Genomic DNA, 27958 nt, shown 5'->3' with positions numbered 1-27958 from the left:
ACCAAAGGATCCTCACTCACAAAGCTGGAGAAGTTGATCTTCCAAGTTGGTGGTGTTCCGGGGGCTTGTGGAGGGCCTAGGGTGTTGTCCCCAGCCTGAGTTTAACTGGTGACATAAACAGATGCTCTGTTTCTCTCCTCCCATGTCTTCCTTATTCTGTCCTCCCCCTCCCCCAACACCACCACACCCACCTTTTAGGAAGCCTCAGCATGAACAGAGAAAGGAGCAGGAGCCAAAAAGACCTCACATTAAGAAGCCTCTGAATGCTTTTATGTTATACATGAAAGAAATGAGAGCAAATGTCGTGGCTGAGTGTACTCTGAAAGAAAGTGCAGCTATCAACCAGATTCTAGGCAGAAGGGTAAGTACTGGGATGGTATATAAATGTTCATGGGAAGTGCGGAACTGCTTCATTAACACCTGACCCAAATGGACTTCCGTATCAGGTGGTCATAGAATGCATTTGGGTAGTCACCAGCCACTTTGGGAAGTAACAAAGAGAACAAGATACGTTGATAACCTTTTGGAGGATTAATTGATAAAATTACATTATACCTGGCACATAGAAAACTTCCTGTCCATGATAATTGCTTTCCCTGTTAGTCTTTAACAAGTATTTATTGAGTGTCTTTTATGTGCCAGGCATGGTAGTCCGGCAATTAGATAGTAATTGCTAAATAAAATAGATACCGTCCTTGCCTTCATGGGGTTGAAAGTTTTGTGACAGGATACAGATAGTAGACAAATAATTACCTGATGAATGTATAATTGTGACAAATACTGTGAATGTAAAGAGCAAGATTCTGTGAGAAAGAATAAGAGGCAGCTAGGGAAAGGCCCCTCTGAAAAACATAGTATTTAAATTAAGACCTGAGAGATGAGTAGGGGTTAACCAAATGACTGCGGGGGAAACGTGAACTCTTCCCAGATAGAGCCATGTGTGTGTGGACTCTTGTCTGAAGTAGGAAAGCACTGAGCCCACCCAGGAAGCAACTGAAAGGCCTTCCTTGGAGGACCAGCCATTTTTCTGGATGAACCCTGGCAAACAGAGGTTGACCACTTCTTCCAAGATAGCAGCAGATCTGTGCCACTCAGAAGCTTTAAGTGGAAGGATTTATATGGACTAGAGAAGTCTTCATTCTGGAAAAACCACTCTCTGATTCTTAAAGTGTATATGAGGCATGTTTCTGGAGAGCCCCTTTTCTTTTCATTCCTTCTTTCACCCATGCTAAGATATTTTTCTGAGCACATATTATATACTAGGCACTAGGCTATAACTAGTACAGTCACATTAAGATTTTTTTTTTAATCCATCCATCAACCAAAATGCTAGTCAGTCTTTCCAGGTATTTTTCTCAGGATTAAAATGATTCAGCTAGGTATCTGAAGAGTGGTAGAAAAAATTTGAATTTTTCTAATTCAAATTATATTTTCACTGCAATTACATTGTAATTTTTAGAAATGCTTTATCACAATTGTGGATGCTCTTCATATATGTGTAGTGGCTTCTTAATTGTGCACTTGTATATTTGTTTTTTGCAACCTCTCAAGAAATCCATGATTTGCAAATGAACATTCAGCGAGGAGGGTCTAACGACCTTTATGAAACGTAGAGGATCATGTTTTAGCAGTTGTTGATGATCACTTTTACCATGTTTCTTACAAACCTAATACATTTCAGCATTCCTACAAGAAAGCCTTCAGGCCGAGTGAACAGGCAAAGGGAAGCAGAATTGCTGTTTTGCATTATCGATTCCTGTTGGATAACAACAAGAACAGTACAGCTATTTTCAATCTGCCAGGCACCAGGGTTTCAGGGATAGGGTGCGGTGGCAGATTATAGTTTTTTGGTGCCCTGCGTACAATACTCTATCTTCCTGTGGATTCTTAAACACTTAATAACAGTAATTACAATGATTTCCCAAGTCAGATCATAGCTGAAGAGTGATTCCATCCATCAAAGATGATGATTCCATCATCTTTGAAGAACCCCACCTTGAAAAAGCTTAAAGGCTGATGACCATTTCCCCTGACCCTTTAAAAGAAGAAATTAGAGGAAGAGAAGGGTTGACGTTCTTATTTTAGCTTGTGTAAAACTCTTAGCTTTTTTTTTTTCCTCTTTTGAGTTAGGGTCCCCTGGTCTTCCAGCAGGAATTCTTTTCCTGCTCAAGAAACTAAGGATATGATATGGAGGTATGCTTCCTATTTTTAATGCACGTTTCCCACAGTTGCTACTTTCTCAGCTCCCTTAACAATCCCCAGATCAGAGCATGTGTCCTAAGGGATGGTTCTCATTTGGGGTCTTTCTCTGTCTTTGATTTGGACACCTGTTTCTATTTATAGGTCTCTGAGATCTTTGATTAAGATCAGGTTTTCTATCCTTTCATAACTCCCCTCTGGCAGAGTAGTCCTTGCTAGTTCTTTAAAGTTCCTGGATTTAAAATCATGAAGTTTTACACTGGGATAATTATAATTCTTAAAAGTGGAACTTAAATCCATCCCTGAACATTTAATCTTTTGATTTTTATTCATCTTTACTGTATTTCTAAAATAGAAATGTTCATTCATATGAATTAAAGTTTTCTTCTTCATATTATAAATAACACAAATCTTAACTTTCAGATAAGTTTTTTTTTTTGTTTTTTTTTAAGACCTTCCTGGCTATTAAAGGAGGTCCATTTATTGCAAATATATTGTCAGGATTTTTAAATCTTGGAACTGTATAAGTTTCTTCAAATTAAGTGGATATTTTCTCAACAACTTGGTGAAAGCTTAACAATGAAATTTGATTTTTTTTTAAATTAACTCTTAATTTTTCAGTAAGCAGAAATGATACAGAAGCATTTTTAGTCAATTGTCTTTCAGGAATTCCTGTAAAGGAAGATCATCTTTCTAGTTTATACTAGACTTATTTTTACTTCAATGCAAAACTTGAATACTATTGTTTGACCTATTGTTTTATTTTGGTAAAGGATGTTTTGTGAGTAGATTTTGTGCATTAGAAATATCAGAAAACTAAAAGCAATTGAAGATACAAGTAAATAGTTGAGTCCGTGGCCTGCTTTTTCTCCTTGCAGTTTGCTGAATTTTGTTAGCTCGGGTCTTTTTGCCAACCTATTTTTTCACTGAAAACTACCTGGTTGTTTGCGTAGAAGACGCCAAACTCCATATATATTTTGGAAGATAAATTTTATAAAACTTATTTCAGGTTTACTCAGCAAGTTATAAAGCTGCCATAAATTACATAAAGTTATACTGATATATTGCAGTAGCATAAGACAGATATTACTTGTCAAGTGAATAAACAAATTTTGTAATTTTATTTCTTTTTTTATTCCTTTTTCGTTCATTTTTGGTAACACACTTTGCCTCTGCCAGTCACATTTATTTAGTACCATTACTATACAAATATTAATGATTAGTCTTTCGTCAAAAAAAAGCAATCGAGGCTGATCTTTTCCACCGTGCGCAGTTTGTTTGTCTCTCCTGTGAAGGTCTCTAGTACCAGGCCAGTGCCTCAGATTTAGGAAAGCTGTCAGTTGGTAGAGGCAGTGTGACTTTTCTTGCCTAATTTAAACTTCACTGCTGACCCAGACATGCCTTCTTCCTAGGCTCCACTGACTTTGTGTTTACTCTGTTAGTATAAAGAACTAGGTAGGTCTCAGATAACGTGTTTTTTTTAGGATTTTGGGTTTTTTCCCCTACCACCTCCCTGCCCCACTGCCCCACTTCTTTTTTTAAAGAAAAGCCTGTTACCTGATTTGCCTTTAGGCTCAGGCCAAGTCCTGCTGTGTGTCATGCTTCTTAACTTTACACTCTGCACTTCTACAGCAATTAAAAAATAAATCTTATCTACCCAAATCCAACACAGAAGCCCTGGCTTTTTAGGGGCTTTCGAAGGAAATGAAATCCCTTGACCTGCCTGTGGGCACTGAGGCTGGAGGCCGGAGAGGTGGGTGGCACATGGCAGAAGGTGCTTCGGTGCCCTCCTTGAGGTCAGGTTCTCTTAACAAGCGAGAGTAGCAGGTGTTTTTGTTTTCCTGGGGCTGAGTCCGTGTCGATGACTTAGACACTGTCTCCCTCCAGGAGAACTTTCTCATCCATCTCGCTCATCCTTTCCCCAATCCAGCCATACCTTCCTTTTCTTTTTCTTGTTTTTATCATTTTTAAAACCTAGAACCAGGAAATTAAAATCAATATGCAGGTAAACATGAATGAGAGTCACCTAGCCTTGAATAGAAGGAAGTGAAATGGGAAGCTCCACCCCTAGTGCTGGGGAGAGCAGGAGTCGCGAGGCCCGCGGCTGATTCAGTGCACGAGTGTGCACGTGGATGTACGCCAGGTGTGGTGCGGCCTCAGGTCTGCACCTGCCGCCTCTGTGCCATCGCCACTCGACAGTGGGCCCCCCCAAAGCTCAGCCAGTTCTCCTGAGGGTCTGTTGACAGACCCGGCCACTGAGAAAGTACAGAAAGTACTTCAAGACTGCCTACTGGGGGCCTGGGGCAAGCTGTGTGGAAACATGCAAAGCAATGTGCAAATTATAATCTGCTTAAAATCCCAAATGGTCGCCTTGCCTACATGAGCTATTTATTTATTATGATATCTATCAGTTATGTACAAGAGAAATGGAAAGGATATCAGCCACTGTATTCAAATTAGGTACTGCAGCCCTTAATTCTAGATGGCAAAACAAACTTAAACAATGCCCCTTACTTTCCATCAAAAGGAAGCTAAAAACCGTGACCATAAAGTGTGCACGTGTAGTTGTACAATGTTGTCAGTGTTCTGTCTGTAGACAATTAGTGCTTATATAAGTATGAAGAGGGTGAAGAGACTGAGACAGACTGACTTTTAATATCTTGCTTTATAGACAGGATCATGCGATGAAGGTTTCATACTCTACATATGACGAAGTGGGAGAGTGTGCATGTGAAGCAAGGATGTATCTGTGGAAAAGACATCTGGAAATGACCACATTTTGCATACATAAGTGATACTTAGGCTCAGATATTAGAAGATGCTGCAAACTATGAAAAGGGGCTAAGTTGGGTGTTGTGCAGCAGCAGCAGTTCATTTTAATTTATATTGGAAAAGAGAAAGAGTAGGTGACAGGTCATCTTACTTTGGATAAAAAAGCACAGAATAGAGAAACCAGAGTTTGAGTTTCATTCTAGCCACCAGACTCCAACTAGATTTCTGCGGCATTTGGTCTTCTGCCATTTAAAAATAAATCAAGAGTTTGAATATTTTCTTTAAATATTAAAAATTAATATTTTCATTCTTCAATGTTTGAAACATGAAATATGTGTTACTGCTTCTATTTTGCTTACTTTGATTTGATGTCCCCCCCTCCCCTCTTTGTTTTAGTGGCATGCCCTCTCCCGTGAAGAGCAGGCTAAATATTATGAATTAGCACGGAAGGAAAGACAGCTACATATGCAGCTTTATCCAGGCTGGTCTGCAAGAGACAATTATGTAAGGCCCTTCTGCATATCAACGGCTCTCCACTTTCACCCATTCTTTCTTTCTATTACTTTCATGAAGAAAATGTGTTTTAGAGTGTATCTAATGCTGGTACTATTTCCTATTTTTGGAAGTTAATGAACTTTATAATAAAGATTTCATGGATATAGCACAAAGCTTATATTGAAAGCTTTGAGCTGTCATATATATATATATATATATATATATATATATATATATATATATATATGTATATATATACTAAAAGTACTAATTTTTTAAGTAAAATACTTTTAATTAAAAAAACCACCTTATCAAAATGTTGGTGAAAAATATATTTTTTTTAAAGCCCATATTCTCATCATGTACAGGCAATATTAGTAATAACTAGTTACATTACCTTCCAGTTTTTTTTTATGGGCATATGTTTTTATTTTTTACTTGGCTATAAGTGTGTGTGTGCATATACACTTTTGTGTCATGTTTGTTGCTCTTGTATATAATCATTTTTCTGTTAAGACATAGTGTTTCCATATGTCAATCTTAATGGCTATATATTTCATTGAGTGAATGTCACAGGTTACTTAACCGTTTTTCCCTGCTTTTAGAGATTTAAGTTGCTTTCTATTATTTTACAATTGGAAATAATCCTGCAATGAGCATATCTATGCAGAACATTTTTTTTTCTGTTTTTAGGACTATTATTTCTGTAGGATAGATTCACAATAATGGAATTGTTGAGTTAAAGGATAGAAATATTTTAAAGGCTCTTGATACATATTGTCAAATTGCTTTCTAAAAGGATTATATTACTTTGCAATTCTTATAAATGATGTAGTCCAAGTGACTGTTTTACCACAGATTAATCAGAACTGGGAAAATGTTTTTGTTTCATATTAATGTACCCTGATGTCTATGTATTTTATTCAGACACAGTAGGTATTATCATATTTTTAAGTTGTACTAATTTTATTGGCAAAAATATCTCATATTGCTAATTATGTTATTACTTTAGAGTTTGAACATCTTACTAATGTAGTCTTGATACAGCAAAGAATATTTCTAAGAAAGTATATTGTAAATGATATAGAGGGGAACAAGCTTATTATTTAAGCTCAATTTAAAATTTTGAAGATCATTTTCATTTTCCATGTGAGACGAGCATTCGAAATGCCAGCTAGGACAGTGTTCAGTGAAACTGTCCCCTTTTAAAAAGTCGAGGGTGGCACTATTAATAAGTAATTTAATGTGTGGCCATTGCTGTAGATGGTCCTATGGGGCTGCATGTCTGAGGTCTTACAGCTCATATAGTGAGACACCAAGACTTTTCGAACACATTTGTTTCCGGTAATGTGTGCTCCAAAGAAAAATTCACTAGTGGAGCTTAAACATTGGGTACAACCATGACATAGGAAGTAAGGGTCCTACTGTTTGTTACTTATAAGCAACAGCTTGTCAGCTCTCCTGAGTTGTTGTTTTAATAACTACCATATGCCAGTTGTCAAGAACTGTGTAAAGGCTTTCTGTGTTATTTTCCAATCCTTATAACAACCCCGTGGCATAAATAGTATTACTGAATTTTACAGATGAGAGAAATTGAGGGGTCAGGGAGGTTAAGTAATTTGTGCACAGCCCTGTAGTGGCTAGGCTGCAAGTTGCACCCAGGTCTCCCTGACTTCACCGTCTGTGCAGTTTTCCTCCTAAGCTGGCTAGCTCAGTCTTCCAGTGCCTTCTTAAGAAGACTGCTTTAGTTAGAGAGTGTTCTCCCCTGAACGGGGCGTCTGTTCTCTTGGCAGTAATTAGCATCTTCCTGGGGAGAGTCTTTGTGATGCCCTTTAAGTGGGAAGATCAGTTTCCCAATTAAAGACTTTCAGGAGTGTCCTCTTCTAACCCCGTCCTGGATCTCCTTTGGATATGGTTTGTGGAAATGGGGAGAGCTGGCTTTCCCTCTCTGGCCCACGGAAGAGCTTTGCTGTGCTATGAATTTGTATAGATTATATAGCATTGCTTGTTACCTGTCTTTGAGTGAAATTTCTGGTTCTGATCTTTATGTAAAGGAGTGAGTTTTCACTTTTAAAAAGAGATAAACACATATTCTCTTCCCCTTACTGCCTCTCCTTTTCTCCATGTGGAGAGATGGGAAGAAAGTAGTTTTAAAGAAAGCCAGTGCAATGTGAATTTACCTTGAAAGATTTTCCTCTGCACAATTTTTAAAGGAAGTTGTTTTGTATAACTTGATTTTAGAATCCCCTTGAATGAAGGGGAAGCCCAGCTTTGTTCCAACAGTTTTTATAATAATCAACGTAAGCCTATTAAGGCAAACAAAAGTCAAATCAGTTGATAGCACTTTAGCTAAAAATAGTATTCTTAAAATACAAGAAGTCTGCTTTGTGTCTTAGCATTTAGTGTCAGAATGCTAATCTAATCCTAAGATCATGTGAAATATATCTCAATGATTTACTATTAAAATGCCCTCTTCTATGGCATCATAGATTTTATAACTTCAATTTGTTTTCATAATTTTATTTTTTTATAACGTAACTGAAGTTTTCATAAATCAATAGTGTATGCCTTGAGTGTACATATTTTCTTAAGTGAGATCAGCCAAATATTTATATTATTAGAGCTTTTAAATTTAGTGCTTAATAACCCCAGTATTATACTTGGGGTGCCAAAAAAAATGTACACAAGTGGACATTTTGGTCAATGTTGCTCAAGCAGTAGTTCGCCATAATCAGAAGTGTCTGGACACTGATGGAAACCACTTTGAGCACCTCTTGTAATCGCAGAAGTCAAACATGACTTGTATTTATATTTTGTTATCGGTATATATTGAGTATTACAATTTTAATATAGTTTTCCTTTCTTAAAATGTGTATACTTTTTTTGGCACCCTCTGTTTATGTAATTTTAATGAAAAATATTTTTATGTTTATCACGTGAATTTTGTGTGTGTTTTTTTTGTTGTTGCTTTTTTTTTTTTTTTTGTATAAGTTAACATTCTTTTTGTTTTCCATAAATGTAGGTTCTCTTGAAACACTGATTTGTCCCTGGAATGTAGGTATCAGGTTTGTGCAAAAGTAATTGCAGTTTAAAAGGTTAAAAAAAAAAAAAATTGCAAAAAACGCAATTACTTTTGCACCAACCTAATAGTATAGGTTACCTCACACAGGCCACAGCAGTCTGACACCTCAGGCCACATCACGTGTTCTAGGCATGTACTAGGTGGCAGAGACTCAGGTGGTGCTCCTAGGAGCTGATGGTCCTGAGGTGAGGAGTTCAGGGACAATGGCCCATCTCAGCACCTGGGAAGAGTTAGGTTATGGCACTGAGCTCTGCCTGCCGGTGGGGTGGGAAGGGGTGAGGTGGGACGAGAAGGTTCATGGAAGAGATGACAGGAGATGAGTGTTCAAGGGCAAATGGGAGCTCAGAGGAGAGAGTGAGGAAGACTGTTCCAGACATACACCAACTTCACAGCACCTTGTGAAAACCACAGTAATAATTCCTTTTGAAAGAGAGAGAGCGGATGCCTGTGAGAAGCATTCTCCCCCTCTTTCTGCTCCCCTCCTCCCAGAGCACATTCAGGTATCTTAAAGAAGACTTTGTTATTTTTAATATGCCGTTTCCCAGGGCTGCCTCAGTGTTCGTAAGAATAGTTTCAGTTTTCCAGAGCTTTATGCCTTGAATGGTCATGTCATACCACATGAAGAAAAACTACTTTGAGGTGCATACAAATATTACTTTTATATATTCACACAATATATTCAATATAATCGTGTAGTTTTATTTTTCATTATTTGTTAACGTGATTGTTACAGCAGACATAAGATAGAGATATTGGGTGTGATATGTGTTTTGTCACAGTTACTTGAAAATACCATCCTAATCCAGGTTGGTCATTTACTATTCATATAAATCAAATATGTACTGTGTCTATACCCTATTACGGTTTGTTTGTTTTTTTTTGAGGGGTAAGTAATTATGAAGAAGGAGGGGAAATTAGACCACTATAAATGGAACTTAAAATTTTAAATGTGTGATTAAGATGACTTTGAAATATATTTAAAATTGCATGCATACCCATGTTGTCGTATCTGTTTTAGGCAGCAAGCTCCATAGTTGCCAGAAATAAGTATTTGAAATTATAATACCTTTAGTTTTCTCAAGTTCTTCTTGAACTATCACTTCTACCTCTACCACTATCCTTGGTCCTGTTATGCATACACTATTGGGGGCCGAGGGTGCTTACGTAGTTAACATCCTGAACTTTGAATTATATAGTGGAATTCACAGTAAGGAAGATTTCTGCCTTCCTAGCAGAAGTGGGTTCTAAGTGTGGTGGTTAGAAATAAAAGGTCTGCCTCTTTACCTGGGCTTCCCTTGAAGGGGGCTCTGTGGCCACAGCCCTGGGACACCATTATCCTAACGTGTGTGAGACGACTCCCAATGTCGGTCTTGATGATATTATGAAGCTATGGAGACAAAAGTCACAAAGAAATAAGATTTTTTCTCTTTCTCTTGCTTTCTGACTGTTTCTAGGTACAGAAGGGAGGAAGGGAAGGGGGTCGGGAAAGAGAATGTATGAGGCATGTCTTTGTTGACTGTCTGCTTGTATTTTTGTTTCGCATTCGCCCGCGTGTTCACAGTATAGTCTATGACATGACAATGCCCATCTTCTTCCAGGGTAAGAAAAAGAAGAGGAAGAGAGAGAAACTACAGGAATCTGCGTCAGGTAGGCCCCGTGTGACTGTCCAGTCAGTTATGCTCTGACAAGCGCCTTTAAAGAAGTTCGCATCCTTCTACACACTGCTTTATTCTGCAGCTACATCCGTGATACTTTAACTCTGCTTTTCCTCCTAAAATTCTTTAAAACTGTATAAGACACCTTTCTTTTAAATGTGACTATGTTGAGGTACATCTAAAAACTTTTTTCCCAAACCCTGTCACCTGGAATCCTGGTTGTTAACTGTGGTTGTTTGTTTTGTTTTGTTTTTGCTTCTGTTGTCTATGCTCTCTTTGCTTTAACACTTCTATGTGCAAAACTACTTTGCAGTAAGATTTTTTTAATGATGATTTTATAATATGCTACCTTATAGCTGCTTGAGAATTTTTTCTGTGGTTTAGGTTATTTAAAAAAATATAAAACGTGATGGTAGGGTTTATCTTTCCTGTACTTTAATTCAAGGCATCAATCAGTGAGGTCATATTTATTTCCCCTTTTCTCTTTCATTAAAAGTAAGGCCACTAGTACTGCACAAATAAAAATGGCTGGTATAAGAACCATAAAACGTAAAGCAAACAAGTCCACATGATGTTGTAGCTACTACATATTTGGAATGTTCAAAAACCTCTTCAGTAAAAATTTGTTAAAGACACAATTTTCTGCAGGTACAGGTCCAAGAATGACAGCTGCCTACATCTGAAACATGGTAAGAACGACTCTCTGGTCCTACTGCTGACATTAATTATAGACAGAGGCACTTGCTTGTGAATCTTCTTGCTCATACAGATGCCATTCAGCCTTGCTCCTTTAAAGAGGAAACTCCCCTGAAATCAAACAAGCGCTTTAAAAAATCTGATGGTTTTTATACCGGCTATGTATTTGCAATATCATATGCGTTTCTCTCTTCCCTTCTTCCCTTTTAATTTTTCTCTATTCCTTTTCCCCTAAGTCTTTCTTCTCAACCATTCCTTACTGCAATGAGTCGCAAATCTGCCTGCCTGAAAAACAAACAAACAACAACACAAACCAGCAAACAAAATGCCATGTTCCTCAGCCAAGGCAGAGCCGGGTGTGAGGAACCCAGGCTCGCTCTATCTCAGGACTCGGCAGTTTTTGCTCTTTTAGAGTCTTCTTCTCACCTGAGATGATATGTAGATACTTAAAAGTAATTTATTTGTTTCTAGTGAGAAAAACAGATGTGCTTTATTTTTTTCTATTATTTAAAAGTATCGCATGGGGACTACTTACTTGATTAACTGTGTTCTGCTGTCAAGTTGTTTCTTTATTGATAACCATTGCTAGCTCTCCCTCTAGTATTTGTAAGTAGTATTTATCTCATTTCTTTTTGCTCTGATTCTTTTATTTTTGACCACATAACCACCAGCCCCGGGAACCGGGCTTTGTACATTGATTTGGTCTTTGCTAAGCTCTGGATCTATGGTGTGTCCGTATCTTCTCCTGATGGCAATTCTTTTCAGAAGGGCCACCTTGGATTCTACTCTCTCTCTAGCAAACCCACATCCAGGTCCTGTCTGTTTTCTCTTTTTGGTGTGTCTGGCTTTCCTCTCACACTCATCACTGCCACAGCCCAACTCAGGTGTGCAGACTTTCCATCTGGATTATTGGAACAGCCTTTGGATCATTTTCCTACCTCCAGACTTTTTTTCCAGGTCATTCTCCATGTTGCTCCCAGAGGGATTTGCTAAAACACAAATTGACTATATCACTTCCCAACTCAAAGCAGTTAGAGCTTTTCATCATCCAGAGGATGAAGTGCAAACCCTTTGGTGCAGCTGTACGTCTGCCCCTATCCCCAGAGTTCTGCCTTCAGTCATCCTTGCTCTCCGCCTCTCCTTACCTCCTACCTGTCCCCATGAGTCCTGTGCTCAGCGCAAGCCAAATTATTAGCAGGCCCCCAGACAGATGGAGGCCGCTGCGCACGGTGCCGTGTGGGAAAGCCCGTTTCCTTTGCCAGACAAGGCGCTTGGTCTGCAGGAGAAGAACATTCCCTGCAGGTCATTTGGTCCTTGGTTACAACCAGGTGACCCTTCCTTAATCTTTTACAATTGAATTCTGGTGCTGAAATGTCAACAGACTTTCCCAAAGGGGCCAGCAGAGATTTTGGTACCAAAGAGATCAGAATTTTAAGTCCACTGTGTGCCTGGGCAAGCTCCTTGAGATTTTTCATCTTCATTTTCCTCATCTATGGAACGGGAATAATGACACCTACCTCCCACAGCTGTGCCTGTGTCACATGCACCTGCCTTCCTCTGTCCACCCTCAGGTGCCCTCTCCTCCCTGCAGCTTCCCTGATCTTAAGTCAGACTCCTCTGGTTCTTCAAAATGCCGTCACTGTAGTTTTATGATATCAAAACTCTCCTAAACTCGGACTGAGTGGCAGCCTTTTCTCCGAGTGAAAAGAGGGTCATCCCTTCATCGAGGTGTCCAAACAAGGTATCCCAAAAAGAATATCACAGACACCCAGATTTAATTCCACCTAACGGCTGTTACTGAGGATCTATTCTGAGCGGGCCTCCCCATGTAGTTAGAGGAGACAGAGATAATCACAGGCCCTGCCCCCAGAAGCTCACGGCATTGTGATAGAAGAAATTCTAGTAGCAATCACGTGCACAAATTTTTGTGGACTTTTTGCATTCGTTTTTTTTTAAAGAATGTTGTCCTTTTAATTACTGAATACAGGCATGGACAGCAGTCCTTCCATGCTCTCCCTCTAAACGGAAAATCCTCCAAAGTTCAGTGCGCTGAGGACAGACAGGCATTGATTTACTCCATCATCTGATGGATCCAAAATCTTTAGCACTGTTTCTGTTAAAAAATCATACAGAAATGTGCTTCTGTATTTTTGAATTTGGTATTTGATTTTTGTGTCCTCCTGGATTGACATTACGTGGTGTTTTAGATTAAAGATTAAGCTGAGTATATTTTTGTCCTAGGATGTATCTCATTTTTTAAAAAATAAGTCACAGCTATCATTGTGCTTTCTTGTCTTTTATTTTACTTTTTTTTATATATAAAGGTTAAGGTGTCCTCTCTAACCTGTACCAAAAAAGCAAAACAGAGTGCCCCCCTCCCCCCATCCTCAAGAAAAAATCCCAACAGCCGCCAGGTGAGGCTGCAGACCGAGGAGGGTCACTTACATGGAGTCTGTCATGATCCTCTCTCCTCTCGTTGCTAGATCCGTCCTGCAGCCTTTGATGTCACTGTCCTCACACGGTCCTGCTTGGGAGAGCAGCACTGGCCATCATTTGATAAGAATTAACTGAGCAGAGAGGAGCTCAGACTTGCGTTTGTAAAGATTTCAGTAAATTAGGAACCATAACATTCCTACTCTTCCCCTCACCTCTTTCTTTGTTTTAGGAATTCAGAAGCTTCGGTGTGCATAGTAGCTGACTTGTTTCCTTATTATTCGGCATTTATTGGGCACCTAATAAATGCCAGGTTGCTTCGTAAGACCTGGAAATAGGGTGTTGAATGAGGCAAAGGAGTTCCCCGCTCTCGTCGTGCTTACATTGCTATGAGGGTGGTTGATGAAAAATAAACAGGAAAATGTAAGTGCTGTCATAAAAATAAAACGGGAATGGACTTGGCAGTCTGCTTTAGGCTGGATGGTCAGGAAGGGCCCTTCTGAGGAGGTGGCGCTTGGTAATACCCAGTTGGTATCCCTGAAAAATGAGGAGGGTGTTCTGTGTGTGGTTCTGGAACAGAGCGGTGGGAAAGACATGAAAGACAAGGGAAACAGCTCATAGTGTTGTAGAAGGAGCTTAGACTAGGGCTCAGGCCCCTGGCCTCTCAGATTAGCCCCCGTAAGCTGCATGGCCTGGGGCAGGTCACTGACTGCTGGTGGACCTCGGGTTCCTCTGGCATGAAGGAAACGGCTGTCTCCAGGGCCTCCAACGTCCCCCGCCGCTCAGCTCTAACTTCCTAGTCTGCTTTGCTCTCCGTGGTCTACACTGCCTCCCAGTGTTAGTAAAGAGACAAGGGTCTCTTGTATTTACAGATTTGTAGTCCACAGTCTATGTCTGAGTGGTTTTTGTATAACTATTAAGGCACCTGTATGATCTGGAAAATGACTTGTACGTGCTGTGGTTGGTTTCCAGTTCCTGCATAGATCGCTTTGCCTGCCCTTCTCCTCCCCAGAACAAGGGCCTCTAATGGGGCTTGATTCTCTGTGACGTGATCATATGGCTCCTTGTTTGCCAGACTTGGTCACGCTAGTGCTGGCTTCACCTTAGACACAAAACAAAGACAGATAAAAAATTTGATTAGACTCAATCCTGCAGATAGTGTGATGTGAAGTCTCACATGACCGGTTTACTGTTCTGAAGGGAAGTAGTTGCTGAGTATTAGCTAAATCCCTCACGCTCCTGTCTTTGGTAAGGTAAAGCTGATGGACCACAGGGCAGGGAGACATCGTGACTAACAGGAAGAGATTTGTTTGAGGGGGTTTATTTCTTTTATGTACACAGTGAAACTTAACACTATTTTGGTGTCCTTCAAGAAAATTCCTACATCCGTGTACGTACCTAAAGTGCTAAAGAACTCGCGTTACTAGTGGGGAACAATGCACTATAAGAAAAATATCCCTGCTAATAGAAAGAGACTTCTCAATGAACCAAAAACCCCCTCTAAAAACTTAAAACTTGTGCTCTATTCCTTAAAATGTATATGTTTCATCTAATGCTTTCATTTTTGGAGGGTGTAGAGGTGGAAAATGCCATTGCAATTGCCTAATGCAACCTGAAATAGAAATTGGCTGATTAAGCAGTTCCTCATAGACCCAGTTTTGTCCCCTGCTCCCCGTATGTTTCTACTTTTGTGCATTATATAAGAATATGCATTCTGGTGAAATCATGGTGAAACAAAAAAATTAGCATCAACCCAGTTACAACACCTTTCAACAGTTTCTAGGATAATTAGAAAAGGGATCCATAAAAGACATTTCTCAAGGTTGATGGAGGTGATTCCCAAGCTGTGGGTCTTGCAAGAAAGCCAAGTTCATCCTTAGCTTTTTGGACTAACTTGTCACTTGTGGGAATGCTGGGAGCCCAGGGCCACAGGGAATGAGACTGTGCACATTTTCCTGGGCCCAGCTGGAAGGCCATTATCACGAATGCCAATCGTTTGTTTATTCACTCTGCAAACATCCAGTGAGGACTACTGCAAATCAAGAAGTGCATTAGGCAATGGGGGTACTTGCTAAATGGACCTTTCCTGGAGAACTCAGAGTTTAAGAAGATATAGACATACAAATGGGTAATTATAAAATGTTTTATGCTATGAATGAGGTGCATATAATGCATTATGTAAAAATAAAAACAAAGTATGTCAATTAGTGCAGGCAAGGAAGGCTTCCTGGAGTAGGTGACATTTAAGCTGTCCTGTCATGAGGGAATTCTTGGGTTTGATAGAATAGAGATTGAGTTGCTGTGAGTTTTCAGTGTTTTGGTACATGTCTGATTTGGAATATGTAACATCTCAAGAGTTTGTCAGAAGTCAGAGATTGTCATCATATAACCGAACTTCCTTTTCTTCCTTACTTAAATTCACCAGGATCTAAAGAAGCAAAGAATTAAAATTTTTGAAAAACTGGAGAGGATTATCATTCTGAGTTTACTAATTTAAAAATATAACTTGACAAATTGGTTAATATTTACTTTAGCAAACAAATACAAAAAGCCCACCATCTTAAAATTATGTAGATTGAAAGATATTCTTGTGATATTTCAGTAATTTCCTTGGATTATATAATAGCAAAGAACTATTTAAAAGTAGAAACAAGCAATCTTTTTAAATACACAAAAATAATCCTCCGGTTAAACACATAGGCACTGGATACAGACATACGCTCACACACTGTTTTTGGCTGTGGCGTAACCTTTATCTTGTATACTTGCTAAACTGAGAAATTCAAATGTTTTTTACTAAGTAAAAACCTTAACTTTTATTTTCCTTGGCCAAGAGGTGTGTGGGAGAGGTAATTTCTAGTACAGTATAGAATGCAATAGTTAATTGGGCAGTGCTTGGATTTGTATCTTTTTTAAAAAAATGTTTCTAGCTTTCTGTTTGATGGTGGTGTTTGAGAGCCTGATGAGGCGGTTAAGGTTTGGGAACCTGGGGCCCCTAGGTCCTGTGAAGCCTCCCGACAGGACAGAGCTTACAGGCAGCAGAGTGGGGCTGGAGACATCTCAGGAGGTGATGGACGGTGACCCTGGAGCTCTCTCGGGAGCCTTGCCCGAAGCCGGACACTTACCCTGCCCTCGCAGAGCCGGGGAGCAGTCTAAACAGTTTCAGTGGTCTCACTGAGAAAAACGTGTATGTAATACAGCTTTTGAAGCTTTCCTTGGTGAGTTTGACACTTGCCTAATCTTTGCTCTCAGTTGTGTTGCACAAGTGCAGTTGTGGTCACCCACATTAAGTATCAGTAAGCTGGGTAATTGCCTCTGGGTTGGCAAGACTGGTTAGAAAGTGAAGCCATGCTCTTACGAAATAATAAAATTGGAAGCGGCTAGAAAGGCTTGTCAAAAGTCTCAAAGTAAAAATTAAGGTTTTGACAATTAGAAAGTGAAAAAATGACATCCTGTTTTCCATTCTTCATCTTTTTGTCACAAACTTCGGCACTAAGTATGTCAAGCACTTAGGAAGCCCCGAGCCCAGGCTTGTTCAGTGGCCCTGGTCACTGAACAAGCAGGAGATGCCCAGGGGTTAGGGACTCTTGGGAAGGGAGTCTGAAGTCTGAAGGTGGGTGGCTGTCAGATAAGGGAGACAGAGCCAGGGATGGTACAGCAGTACTGGCAGTAGCAGCTGTGTGGCCTCCATGGGGTCCAAGTAGGCATTTCCTGGGAAACATCTGTACCTTGCTCAGCGTTGCCCCAAAGCACCGCCTGCAGTGGTCCTTTGAATGGAAGCCCAGCCCAGGGGCATTTCCGCCTGCCACAAGGAGCAGAAACAAGCCATGCTCCCTGAAGGAGAATAGAGAAATCTATTTTAAGGCTACAGGAGCATCCTGTGGAAGCCAAAGACAGTCGAGCCAAGGGGAGGACTAGAATATAGCGTTGGAAAAGCTATCCAAATGCTTTTTCTGCCTCTAATAATCTGTCCCTCCCTGAAAATTGCTTCCTTCTTTCTGCAGACTGACTTCAGTTCTTTGATCCATGTGCCCAGAACTCCCAAGCCTACGTATTGTTACAGTTATCTGTCTCCCAAAAAAGATGGTGATTCTTTCAAATTCCAGAGAAGGGACTCTGTTTCGTTCAGCGTGGTCAGACTTCTCCAGCAATACATGAGCTGTGGCCAGAGGAGAGGGTCACACTGTACCGACTGCTGACAGGCTGGCTGCTCTCACCTGGGCTGTGCGGAATGGGGATGAGGGGGCGGGGCAGCAGCCCTGCAGGTGTGCACTGCAGCTGCTGGCTGGGCTGTTAGGGTAGCAGACAAGGCGGTTGTATCTAGACAGCTGTGTTAGTGAAGAAGTTGGGAGGGGAGCATACAGATGGTGAAAGCTTTTAAAATCTGCTGTGCTGCAGTATCCTTGCCATCAATTCTTTTTCCCTCTTTTATGGTCCGAGGAGCTAGAATTGTGTTGAGGTTGCCAGGGAACTGGACCCTTGGCTAGCAAGCAAGGTTGATCACATGCATTAAAGAATAGACGTATGAGGCTTGTTAAATAAAACCCTCTTGAGATGTGTAATACTTAGTAGTATTGTTCATGAAAGCCCATGAAATTGAATTAAGATCAATGCACTTAAGAATCGTTGATAGAGCTAAAATGTATTTTGGACAAATTTTGTTTAACGAAATGTTTGTCTCACTGAGCCAAGTAGAACTGTAGAGGAAATGAGCCCTTCTGGATAATGGGGTTTCCCAGAGAACTCTAGGTTTATAGGTTTACCTCTCTGAATTATCAAACATGTCATTTTTGACTCTTAGGTGCAATTCTATCTTCCTCAACAAAATATGTGGGAATTAGGTATTTAATACTTTACGCCATTATCCTACGATGCACATAATGTGGCATATAGTGTAAGTGAACAAGGGACTGGAACTTTTTGCCACTACTCTTAATGGCCCCAAATCATGTCAGCTTTTTAAAAATCTGCTCTTTATAATTTTTTTGTGTCTTTTCCGTCTGTGACTGTACCCCTCCCATACAGTAATATGTTCCTTCTGATATTGCGTAGATTTGGGAATGAGAAAACAAAGCTTATTTAGATAACATATAAATGCAAAGTAAATGGGGCCTGAGATTGGCATGTGGTGGGGGGAGGGGGCTCTTGTAAGGAAGGGTAAGATGTGCTCCGCTTGTGTGTGAACTTCTAGTACTGGGATAGCTTGAGGCCTTTGCACTTCCCTTTCCTCAGTTGTGTTCTTTGGAACTGAACCAGCCTGAATAACTGATACCCAGATGAGTGAGGCGGTTCTGCTCAAACTGTCCATGCGCTTCAGTAAAGCCACTTGATTCTTTTTGACAGAATGATGAGAAAGGTGTGGTGGAGCGAACACGTGCTTAGGGCTCAAAGGCTTCTCCTGCCACCTAGGCTGGGTGACCTCAGGCAAGTCGTTCAACCTCCCACAGCACTGACTTCCTTACCTGTAAATGGGCTGAAACACGTGGAGCTGCTGTGACGATTTTAGGACGTTGTACATGTAAAGTACTTGTCCCAGGGCCTGGCACCTCCGTGCTCAGCAGACGTTGCTTTTCTTCCTCCCCGCTCACCAGCTTCTTGCAGACAAGGCCACCTTGGAGTCAACGAAGCTGTGATGCGTGGAAGCAGGGGACTTGGGTCCTCTCTGGGGGTCACGCAGACCATGCGCCTCAGTCTCCTCTAAAATGACAGGACCAGACGTGCTCTGTCATGTTTACTTCCTGCGCTGGAAGTCTGCATGTCTCATCAGCCAGCCATGGCATTGCGCAAGGGGAGAGTTCGCACCCTGAAATAACAGGATTTTGTCAGTAAGACTGTTGACGTGAGGTGTGTGAAGTGCTGCTATAAGGCAATCTTGGCAATTAAAATCTGCCTCTATTCGCCTCTCCTGAAACTAATCTCTGCTATTCTCTTCATAGATTTCATGTGCTAACTTAAAAACACTTAAGCTCCTGCTCCTTGCTAATAACATTTGGGAGGGCGATGATGAAGGAAGCATCTTTCCTCCAACCCCCTTTTTTGGGTTCCTCACCATTTCTGAACAAGGAAGGGATGTTGCACGGCACCGGGGTGGGCGTCACCTGTTTTCCCCACAGACCAGCTCTGCTGCCCCCAGCTTGGCCTGGCCTGCTGAGTGGACTGAGTTCCTGGCCACATGCTGACCCTCCTCCCCTCCAGCTTGGCTTAACCGGCCAGAGGACAGGCTGGGGAAGGGGCTGGGCTGCTGAACCCCCTGGGAAAGGGCTGGTGAAGCCTCAGCTTCTGGTGGTAGAATTTTATGTTAGAGCTGAAGGAGCGGGAATGAACCCCCTTTCCCTTTCTTCACTTCTTGTGAGTCAAGGCCTAGAAAGCCCTAATGCTCCAGAGTCAATACTATTCATCCACCAGAAACAGATCCATCTTGAAATCCTTAGATTTCCCTTTATCACTTGGGCTCTTAATGAGTGACTCGGCCCATTTGGGTTCCTGGTTGCATTTTGTTAGCGGGATATTTTGTCCGGACGGGAGTTTGGTCCAGCAGAGCATCATGGGTTCCAGCTGGATGGTGGAGAAGAGGGAAGGTCCTATGTCGCCTTCAAATCCACTCTAAAGCGGCCCGGCAGTGGCAGTGACTCCTGGTGGAGGAGCTTGAGTCTTAACATGGAGGAGGTGGGCCTCGCTGGCTCCCTTTGAAGCGGGAGCAGTAATTGCAGCTTTGATTGTGCTGGGGCTCGCCCGGCCTGGCCCAGCCTCCACAGTCGCCCAGTGAAGCCTTAGATGTGGGAAGTCTCCAGTCTCCAAGCCTCATGCCTGTGGTTTCTTGAAAAGACTCTTGATTTTGACCAGTTTTGTATCTGTAAAGCAACACTGTCAGGCCCCCATTTCTCTCATTTGAAGGTAAGACCTGGTTTGCCCTTGACAACGCTGTGTTTTTAGGAGCAGCTCGGTTTAGGCTTCCTTATCTGATAGCGAGACAATTTCTTTGCCGATTTATTTAAATACTCATTCCACTATTAGGAGAGCATCCTGGGTGGGCACAAGTTGCTTTTTTGGTTGACAGTTAATTGTACAGAGGGTTTCTGAAGCCAACTTTTCAGGAGGATTTGTAAGAGGACACTGAAATAGTGAAATAACCGTGGGGAAACGTGAGACTATACCTATGGAAAGAAATGGCTTTATTAGGAGATGTCGAGATTCTTTCCAGGGAGGTGTGTATTATCTTGGTGATGCGTGGCCCCTCTGGACAGTTTGTCGTAACAATTATGTTAATACTGTGCTCAGCTCAAAAAGGGAGGAGAAGGTGCTTTGGGGAAGGTGAGAAGGGGAGAGGATGGCTCGGTGCAGGCTGGCGGGGCTCAGGCGCTGCTGGCGAGGGGCCGCCTCAGGAGGGCCGCAGAGGTCATCTTTACCTCGTGACCGTAGAGTCAGCCCTGGGCTGGGGGTAGGATGGATCCCAACAGAGGGACAGTTTGTCTTCCGCCAGGAGACATTCCTGGCCAGTCAGTCCATCCTGAGTCACAGCACTTGTCTCCAGCTGCTGTGAGCTCCGAGCCCAGGGTGGCAAGACTGTTCTTCATTCAGCAGGAACAGCACCCTGGAGCAAACCTCTGAACACCTGTGGTTCAGAAATCCGCTGTGACTGGGAACGGTGGTGCCCTCACCACTGCCGGGGACTCTGCTCCTTTCTCCTCGCCAAGGGAGGGTCCTTTGGGGCTCTTTGATCCTCCCGGGTGAGGGCTCCATACCCTGCTTAAACTGAGAAAACCGCAACGTTCTAGTGTGTGTTTCCCTGTTAAACAGGGAAAGGGTCATTTTGCAGGAGAATAGGCATTGAAATTGCCATCGAAGACCTCCTCAGTTGACAACATTCTGTGGCTCGTTTCCTTCTGTTTTGCTTTTGTTTGTTTTATATTATTCAGTAATGACCCAGATGCACAGTTCTGATGAGTCATTTTGAGGGACAGCATTGGCAGGAGTGCAGTCACCTGCACAGTAATAGCTACCACATTCGCGGGGCTCTCTGTGGGCCATGTGCCTTCTACGCACCTGGAGGGCGTTAGCCTCTCCTCCGTGTCACAGCGCCCTTCTCACAGACCACTCTTCTTCTGTGAACAGCAGTTTAAAGACTGTAACTCACCATCCCAAGTTTAGTTTTCATTATTAAACTATTTCAAAGCTTCCTTCTATTTCTCCTCTAATACCTCTTTTCCACTCAAATAAAAAGCATAAAGAAATCCACTATTAGAATGAATTTCTTTTGAAGGCAGCGTCTGCTAGTGGCAAGGACAGCACAAGCACGAAGGGTTGGGATTCATGTGAGACAGTTGGGGATCCAGGTAGGCTCTAAACGAGGCAGCCTTCCTAAGGTCAAAGCACGGGAGGCAGATACTCTCCGGGGAGACGGAACCAAACTTGGGGATGCTTTCACTTTCCTTTTATCTTTGTCTCATCTTGTTACAGTGTTATATTTTATTTTTAAGTGCTTTTTAAAATCTCAGCTTATTTAAGCTTTTGGGATTTGGGGATTCTCCTTTTTGAAAGGCATTATCAGTAATATCGAACAACAGTTACTTAAATACTTGTCGAGTGTACATTCCAAGGCTAACTTTAGAGAGCCTAGTTATTATGAAGGAAAAAAAAATGTTGAGAATTGTAAAATCTTAAGAAATCCTGGACTGACTGGTAGACAGAACACATCCTGGTTGCAGGGCCTTGCCCTGGGTGTGTGCAGTGCCGGGCTGATGGGAGCACAGCTTCGGCCGGTGCAAAGTCATACAGTGGCTCCCCACAGTGAACTAAGAAACGCAAACACTTTAGATGACAACCATTCCCTGGTCTGGCCAAGGCCCACCATTACAGTTCACGTTTGGCCATTCTTCTTGACGCTTTTCACACTTTTTTTTTTTTTTAATCATGATCCAAAGTTTTAAATGTATTTCACATCATAACCTATACCTACATAGACACATACGTGGAACCAAAATAAACATTTTGAATCAAGTATTCTCTAACGTAGTCTGGGGGTTTGGGGCGACCATGGGGGAGTCCGTTTTAGGCATCACCAAACCAACAAAGTGGATTAATTTAATGCAGACACCTTAAGGCATGTGCTGTGTGCAGCAGAGGTTACCGTCTCTGAAAGGCCTGTGGCAAGTTCACATTAACAGCATGTTGTGTGTTCCTTCCTGAGGTGGAAAACGAAGCTCATTCCCAACGTGCAAAGCCAAGGCAGCGGCCCCGGGGCCTCTTCTGGAGATGGAAGCTTGTTGAAACCCAGACTGTCTCCACGGCTTGCCCAGTCGACCCCAAAGGAGAACTGACATCAACTTCACCCTGAGGTCACTGCTAGAGACACTGATCCATAAAGACAATCACTGCCAACCCCCCTTTCATCTACTACAAGAGCCAAGTTCCGAAATAAAGCATAAAAGGTTTTTTTTAAAAAGAAAATGAAAAAGCACATGAGAATGCTAGCAGGCCCTGGGTCAGCTAGCAGCTTGCCTCCCCTCATGTCCGCCACGCACTTCCCAGAGCATCTTGCAACCACACCTGTAACCTTTGGCAAGGACAGCAGCTTGGCTGCCTTGGCCTGCCATGAGCACCCGGCCGGCAGCCAGCACATCCATCAGCGTCCTGGTGGGGAATTTGTGGAAGAGTTCCCTCTTTGTCTCCATTCTTCTTTCTCTTCCTTTCTCCTAAAGCTTTTATTTAACAGTGCAAAAGGATGGATCTTTTGTTTGCTTTTTTTTTTTTTAAACTTGAATTTTTTAAATTTACACTTTTTAGTTTTAATTTTCTTGTATATTTTGCTAGCTATGAGCTTTTAAGTAAAATTCAAAGATCTGGAAAAGTTTGAAATAAAAGCGAAATGAAAAGAAGCCACCTTTTTTTGAGTGACATTTTGTCCCTAATGGCTTCTCTGTGAATGACCTGTAACAAATAATGGCCTCTGTCTTCTAAGGTGTTCGATGGAGCTAAATAAATGTAACAGCCAAATCCACTCTGTTGGTAGCAGTTGGCAGTACTGTTTCATTTTATTTTTTTTGTGATCTCTCCTTTTTTTTTTTTTTTTTTTTTAATGGTAAACCTTAACAGATACTTTCAGTAGACTGGTTTGCAGTGAATTTTCATTTCTTTCCTTCTTACTCCCTTCTTGTAAAAAGCCCAGCACTTGAATTGTTATTACTTTAAATGTTCTGTATTTGTATCTGTTTTTATTAGCCAATTAGTGGGATTTTATGCCAGTTGTTAAAATGAGCATTGATGTACCCATTTTTTTTTAAATAGCAAGGCACAGCCTTTGCCCCAAACTATCATCTAATGTTTGTCATTCCAGTTTGAGTTAACGTGCTGAGCATTTTTTAAAAGAAGCTTTGTAATAAAACATAAAAAAAAAGTGTCATTGTTTTAAAGAGTGACGTTCCTGATAATCTGGAGTCAGTAATGGTGAACTAAATCCAGAGGCCAGGCCAGAGCGGTTTGTCCACATCTGATGGCCCCTGCTGGTGTAGCCTTTTCCCGGGACAGGCCAACACCTGTGGTAAAGGGACACCTTCCCCCGCGTCTAAGACGTGTGGTTCTCAGAGTTACGGGTGTGGCGTGGGCCCCACCACTCCCTTCCCAGGTGTAGACAGAAATCAGGGGCAAAGGGAAGAGCGTCACTAGGATTCATGGGATTGACGTCCCTCCTGAGAGTCTCAAACCCCCAGCTGTGAGCTTGCTGCCATCCCTGCGCATGTGCCGGTGCTTTCCACTGCGTAGCTCATGGGTTCTCAAACTGGGCCCCCCAAATCAAGGTGCCCCTGGGGTCTGTGCTGAAGGAAGGTTTTAACTTGCACTTGTCTTCCCAAAGTCAACATTTTTCCAATTTTGAGTTTGTATTCTAGAGTCTCCCTTAAGCTTTTGTTATACTAGTATATAGGTTGGTATCTGAATTAGCATATATATATATATATATATATATATATATGTAAAACATGAATATTTCCTGGTCTTCCACACTGTTGTTCCATCCATTGAGCTAGCTTGAGGACCATCGATGCCACTGGTCTAACTTAAATCTCTTGCTGCAATTCTAGTTCTATCTCCTTTTTTCAACCTTCAGTACAGCTGGGGAACAGCTGGCTACCATACTTGTAATAACCCTCCACATACTGTACTTGAAGATTGCCATTAAATCACCCCTCAAATTTCTCTTCTCCAGGCTAAGTAATCCCGATTCCTTGAACCTTTCATCATCAGTCCTTTAATCATTTTCATTACTATCCTCTGGAACCTCTCCAATTCCTCTTCATTTAGTCCTAAACTTGAACCAGAGAAAAATGTCTATTTTATGTTCAAGGGACCTACTTGTTATAAAGGTTTCATATTCATTTGAAAATTATCTCTGAGTTTTCTTAATGCACATGAAACAAGTAGTTACAACTGCCTAAAGCGCCCCCACCATGCTCTTTTCAGGAATTAACTAGAAAATCCAACAAAATTATGTAGGAGGTGACATTTCAGTGTTAACTTTGGGGGGGGGGGCGGCAAAAAGGTTGTAGCAATATCGATTGGCTCTTCTGGATCTTAGAAAGAAACTGATTAATGATTGTCCATTAAGTAAACAGCAAGGATATAAAACTGAAAAGCAAGGCTTGCTCAGAGCCAAGTCCTTTCCCTGGTTCCTTCTCCATTTTTATGACACACAAAATGAGTGAGCAGCGTTGAAAGAAATGGGTTGTTTCATCCTCTCTGAGCCGGTTGTTCCCTCCGCAAGCTCAGGCCCCTCCTCGCTGTCTATACTGCTTTCAGAATAATGGCCCAGATAATGATATCACAGCACAGTACTCATTCCTGGCCCTTCTGCCCCAACCCTGCTCTCTGCAGGCAGCAATTCTGGGGAAGGAGAGTCAAGCGCCCCCTACAGGTACCTGCCAAGAGACGCCGTCCTGGGTGTCTGGGCAGAGGGCCTCTCCCGCCCCTGCTGCTGCTGCTGCTGCTGCTCTTGGAGTGACTTGGCTTTCTTCCCTGCAGCAGGCTCAGAGCTGACTCCTGTGCCAAGAGGAAGAGAACGGGTCTGCCTTTTTTCTCAGAGCCAGTCTCTGAGGTCACAGCTGGCACGCTAGTCCTTACAAAGGGGTGTTTTCTAGTTTTAGTTTGGTTGCTAGGGTTCCTGGCATCTACCTGTTTAGCTGGAAGGAGACTGAACAATTTCGTGACCACAGCTGACGGAGGTACAATAATTTTTTTCCTCTGTAGTTTGGTCTAAGGCTGCAACAACATGGAAACCTCTAATCAGGGCCCTGAGCAATAGCAAGAGGTCCGTGTGGCTTTCCTTTCAAGGGAAAAAAGTCACGAAGAAGTAATGCATGGTTCTGACAGAAAAGGGCAACAAATTCCACATGACAGAGTACTTGTACAAATTACATTTACTACATTTGCCACATGATGTTATCTCTCATACTTAGAATTTTAAGAGCTGCCCTGGGAAACCTAACTTCCAAGGATACCTAGGGATACACACACACAGCTTTGAACTGCCTTTTAATAGAAACTGAATAGTTTGCAATTAAGCATTTTAATACTAATAAGAAGGATTTGGTTCAAAATGCTACTTATATTATGGACGAAAATAAGATCATTGGATTTGCTGGCTGTCACTCGGTGGATACCATTTTGGAAACTGCTGTTCTAAACTTCTGCAACTCTCTAAAGGGTAAACCTGTATTCCTCTGCAGCTAGGAGTGGTTCTGAGGGAGGATAGGAGAAGGGTGTATCAAGAGCAGCTATTTCAATAAACATTTCTTGCATGAATTGACCTAAATTAGAACTTTATACACATTAATAATTTATGGTAAAACTTGAACTCAAGTGAAAACGGGCTGTTTACTTACTTGCCCTTGTTGGAGAAGTAACGCTAATATTGTTTTCTCATCGGCAGTACGGTGGGCCATGGTCCCCTGTATAAAAGAAATCAGTGATGCCCTCATTCAGTACATTTTCCTTAGCACCTGCCTGCCAATGGGCTGTGCGGAAATAACTGTACACTAGAAAAACGTTTCTCCACTTTGTAAGCTTGTTCACCTTCTGCATCTGTTAAAACATACAAGCAGGCTTCTCCCTGAAAGGTCATTTGCATTGCTGCGTGCGCATCCAACCCTCTGAGCACACCTCCTCGTGGGCTAAGTGAAGAGGTCACTGACCTCTACAGAGGCATGCCGGGTGGTGCATGAGAGAGACGCCTGGCACGCAGGAATAACTAATCAGTGAATTTCTCCTTGAATTGTTTTGTCATTTGTTATTAAACATCTTTTGCCCAGTGTAAAAACTATTTGTTTTTGTATTGCCTACAGCCATAGAACATATGAGGATATTTCTTCTGCCCATGGAAGCAGCTGGTAACCAGGACTAACCAATTTGTTCTGGACCAAAGATCAAGGAAATACTTACAAAAAAGGGGCAGAGTCTAGATATTTTGGGGTCATCTACACTGATGTGTTTATTAAGTATTTTTCTTAATCTATAATAGCTTGAGATATTACCAGCTAAATTAATTACAATTTTTATCTCCATTAAATATATGGGAGAAGTTGGTAGAAAAAAGAATGGGAACACTGCCTACAAATAGACAATCACACACACAACTTACTGTTTCTTTTTGTAGTCCAGTGGAATTAGTCATTTTCTCTTTTCCATCTCTAACTTGATTGTCTCAGAATTTGAACTCAGTGTCGTCACTGAATGACACTGTCCTATACTGTAATTGTATTTTCTCCCATAGGAAGAAGGTCTGCGGCTACCAAAGTAGAATGGAACCCCACTAATTGGCCTGTTGGTTGTGACAGGTCCTATCAAAGTTAGGTCAGACACCCGCTCACTTGGATAAAGGCAACCCCCAGTTTTAAAGTCTCGCTTGCCCTCCATGCCCAGCTCAACGCACCCACCCTTCAGCAAGCACAAAGCAAGGTCTGCGTGGTGCCCACTGCTGGCTGCCTGGTGGACAGCCTCATCTGTTTCCACAGGCTGGCATCTGGCACACGCTGTGCCTGCTCCAGTTCTAAGGTCCCAATCAGCTAGAGCTGTTCTTTCTTCCATGCCTGGTCCCAGAGAACTCGAACCCATCCAGGCTTTACAAAAACCGGCCCACTTTCATGAGTTTTCAATCTCAATGCCACACTCATGCTGTGGCCACTCCAACTTTTATTCTGAAGCTTTAGGATGATTGTCTGTATTCCCCTTCAGTCTTCCCGCCCCCCCCCCCCCCCCCCGAAAGAGTAGGGATAGGGAATTTCAAGTGGTGATCAGAGACCCTGGAGTGCAGAGCCCTAAGAAGGCTGTGGTCACTGGGGAGGGCGGGGGCTGCCAACTGCAGGTCCGTTAATGAGACGTGCTGTCCCTTACTGATCTCCCAGCATGACATTAGCTGTGATTTTAATAAAAGGATGCTATAAAGGAGTTCTCTCCTGGCAAGAGACAACCCTCGACACGCAGGAGACTTAACAAGAAAGGGAGGATAATAGAGAAAATCAAGATCTAAGCATTAATAGCTGTACCATAGGCCTATGACTGAAGAATGTCCTGCCAGTTATTGGCAGAATCCTCTGAGACCAGTGCGGAAAGGGCCACTGATTCTCTCTAAACATCCACA

The 27958-nt window shown here is 42.0% G+C and overlaps 1 protein-coding gene across 7 annotated transcripts in view; it reads left to right on the top strand.

Moving 5' to 3' along the window:
• The window catches only part of LEF1 (lymphoid enhancer binding factor 1), a 111830-nt gene extending 88099 nt beyond the window's left edge, over positions 1 to 23731 (top strand). For 4 of the 7 annotated variants that reach the window (XM_019741940.3, XM_019741936.3, XM_019741942.3 and 1 more), the window contains 4 exons: positions 199 to 361; positions 5368 to 5475; positions 10147 to 10195; positions 22520 to 23731. In XM_019741940.3, coding sequence (XP_019597499.1) covers positions 199 to 361; positions 5368 to 5475; positions 10147 to 10195; positions 22520 to 22599 — 400 coding nt within the window. In that variant the 3' untranslated portion in view covers positions 22600 to 23731. Of the gene's footprint in view, positions 1 to 198; positions 362 to 5367; positions 5476 to 10146; positions 10196 to 10851; positions 10893 to 22519 lie in introns of all 7 variants that reach the window. The other 3 variants (XM_019741941.3, XM_019741938.3, XM_019741943.3) reach the window with 1 other exon arrangement.
• Positions 23732 to 27958: the final 4227 nt, after the last annotated feature.

Source organism: Rhinolophus sinicus, chromosome 1, assembly GCF_057876585.1.
Source record: "Rhinolophus sinicus isolate RSI-liver-muscle chromosome 1, RSI-T2T, whole genome shotgun sequence".
Classification (NCBI taxonomy): Eukaryota; Metazoa; Chordata; class Mammalia; order Chiroptera; family Rhinolophidae; genus Rhinolophus; species Rhinolophus sinicus.
The sequence above is the reverse complement of the archived record's forward strand: the minus strand, read 5'-3'. Positions and strand labels throughout refer to the sequence as shown.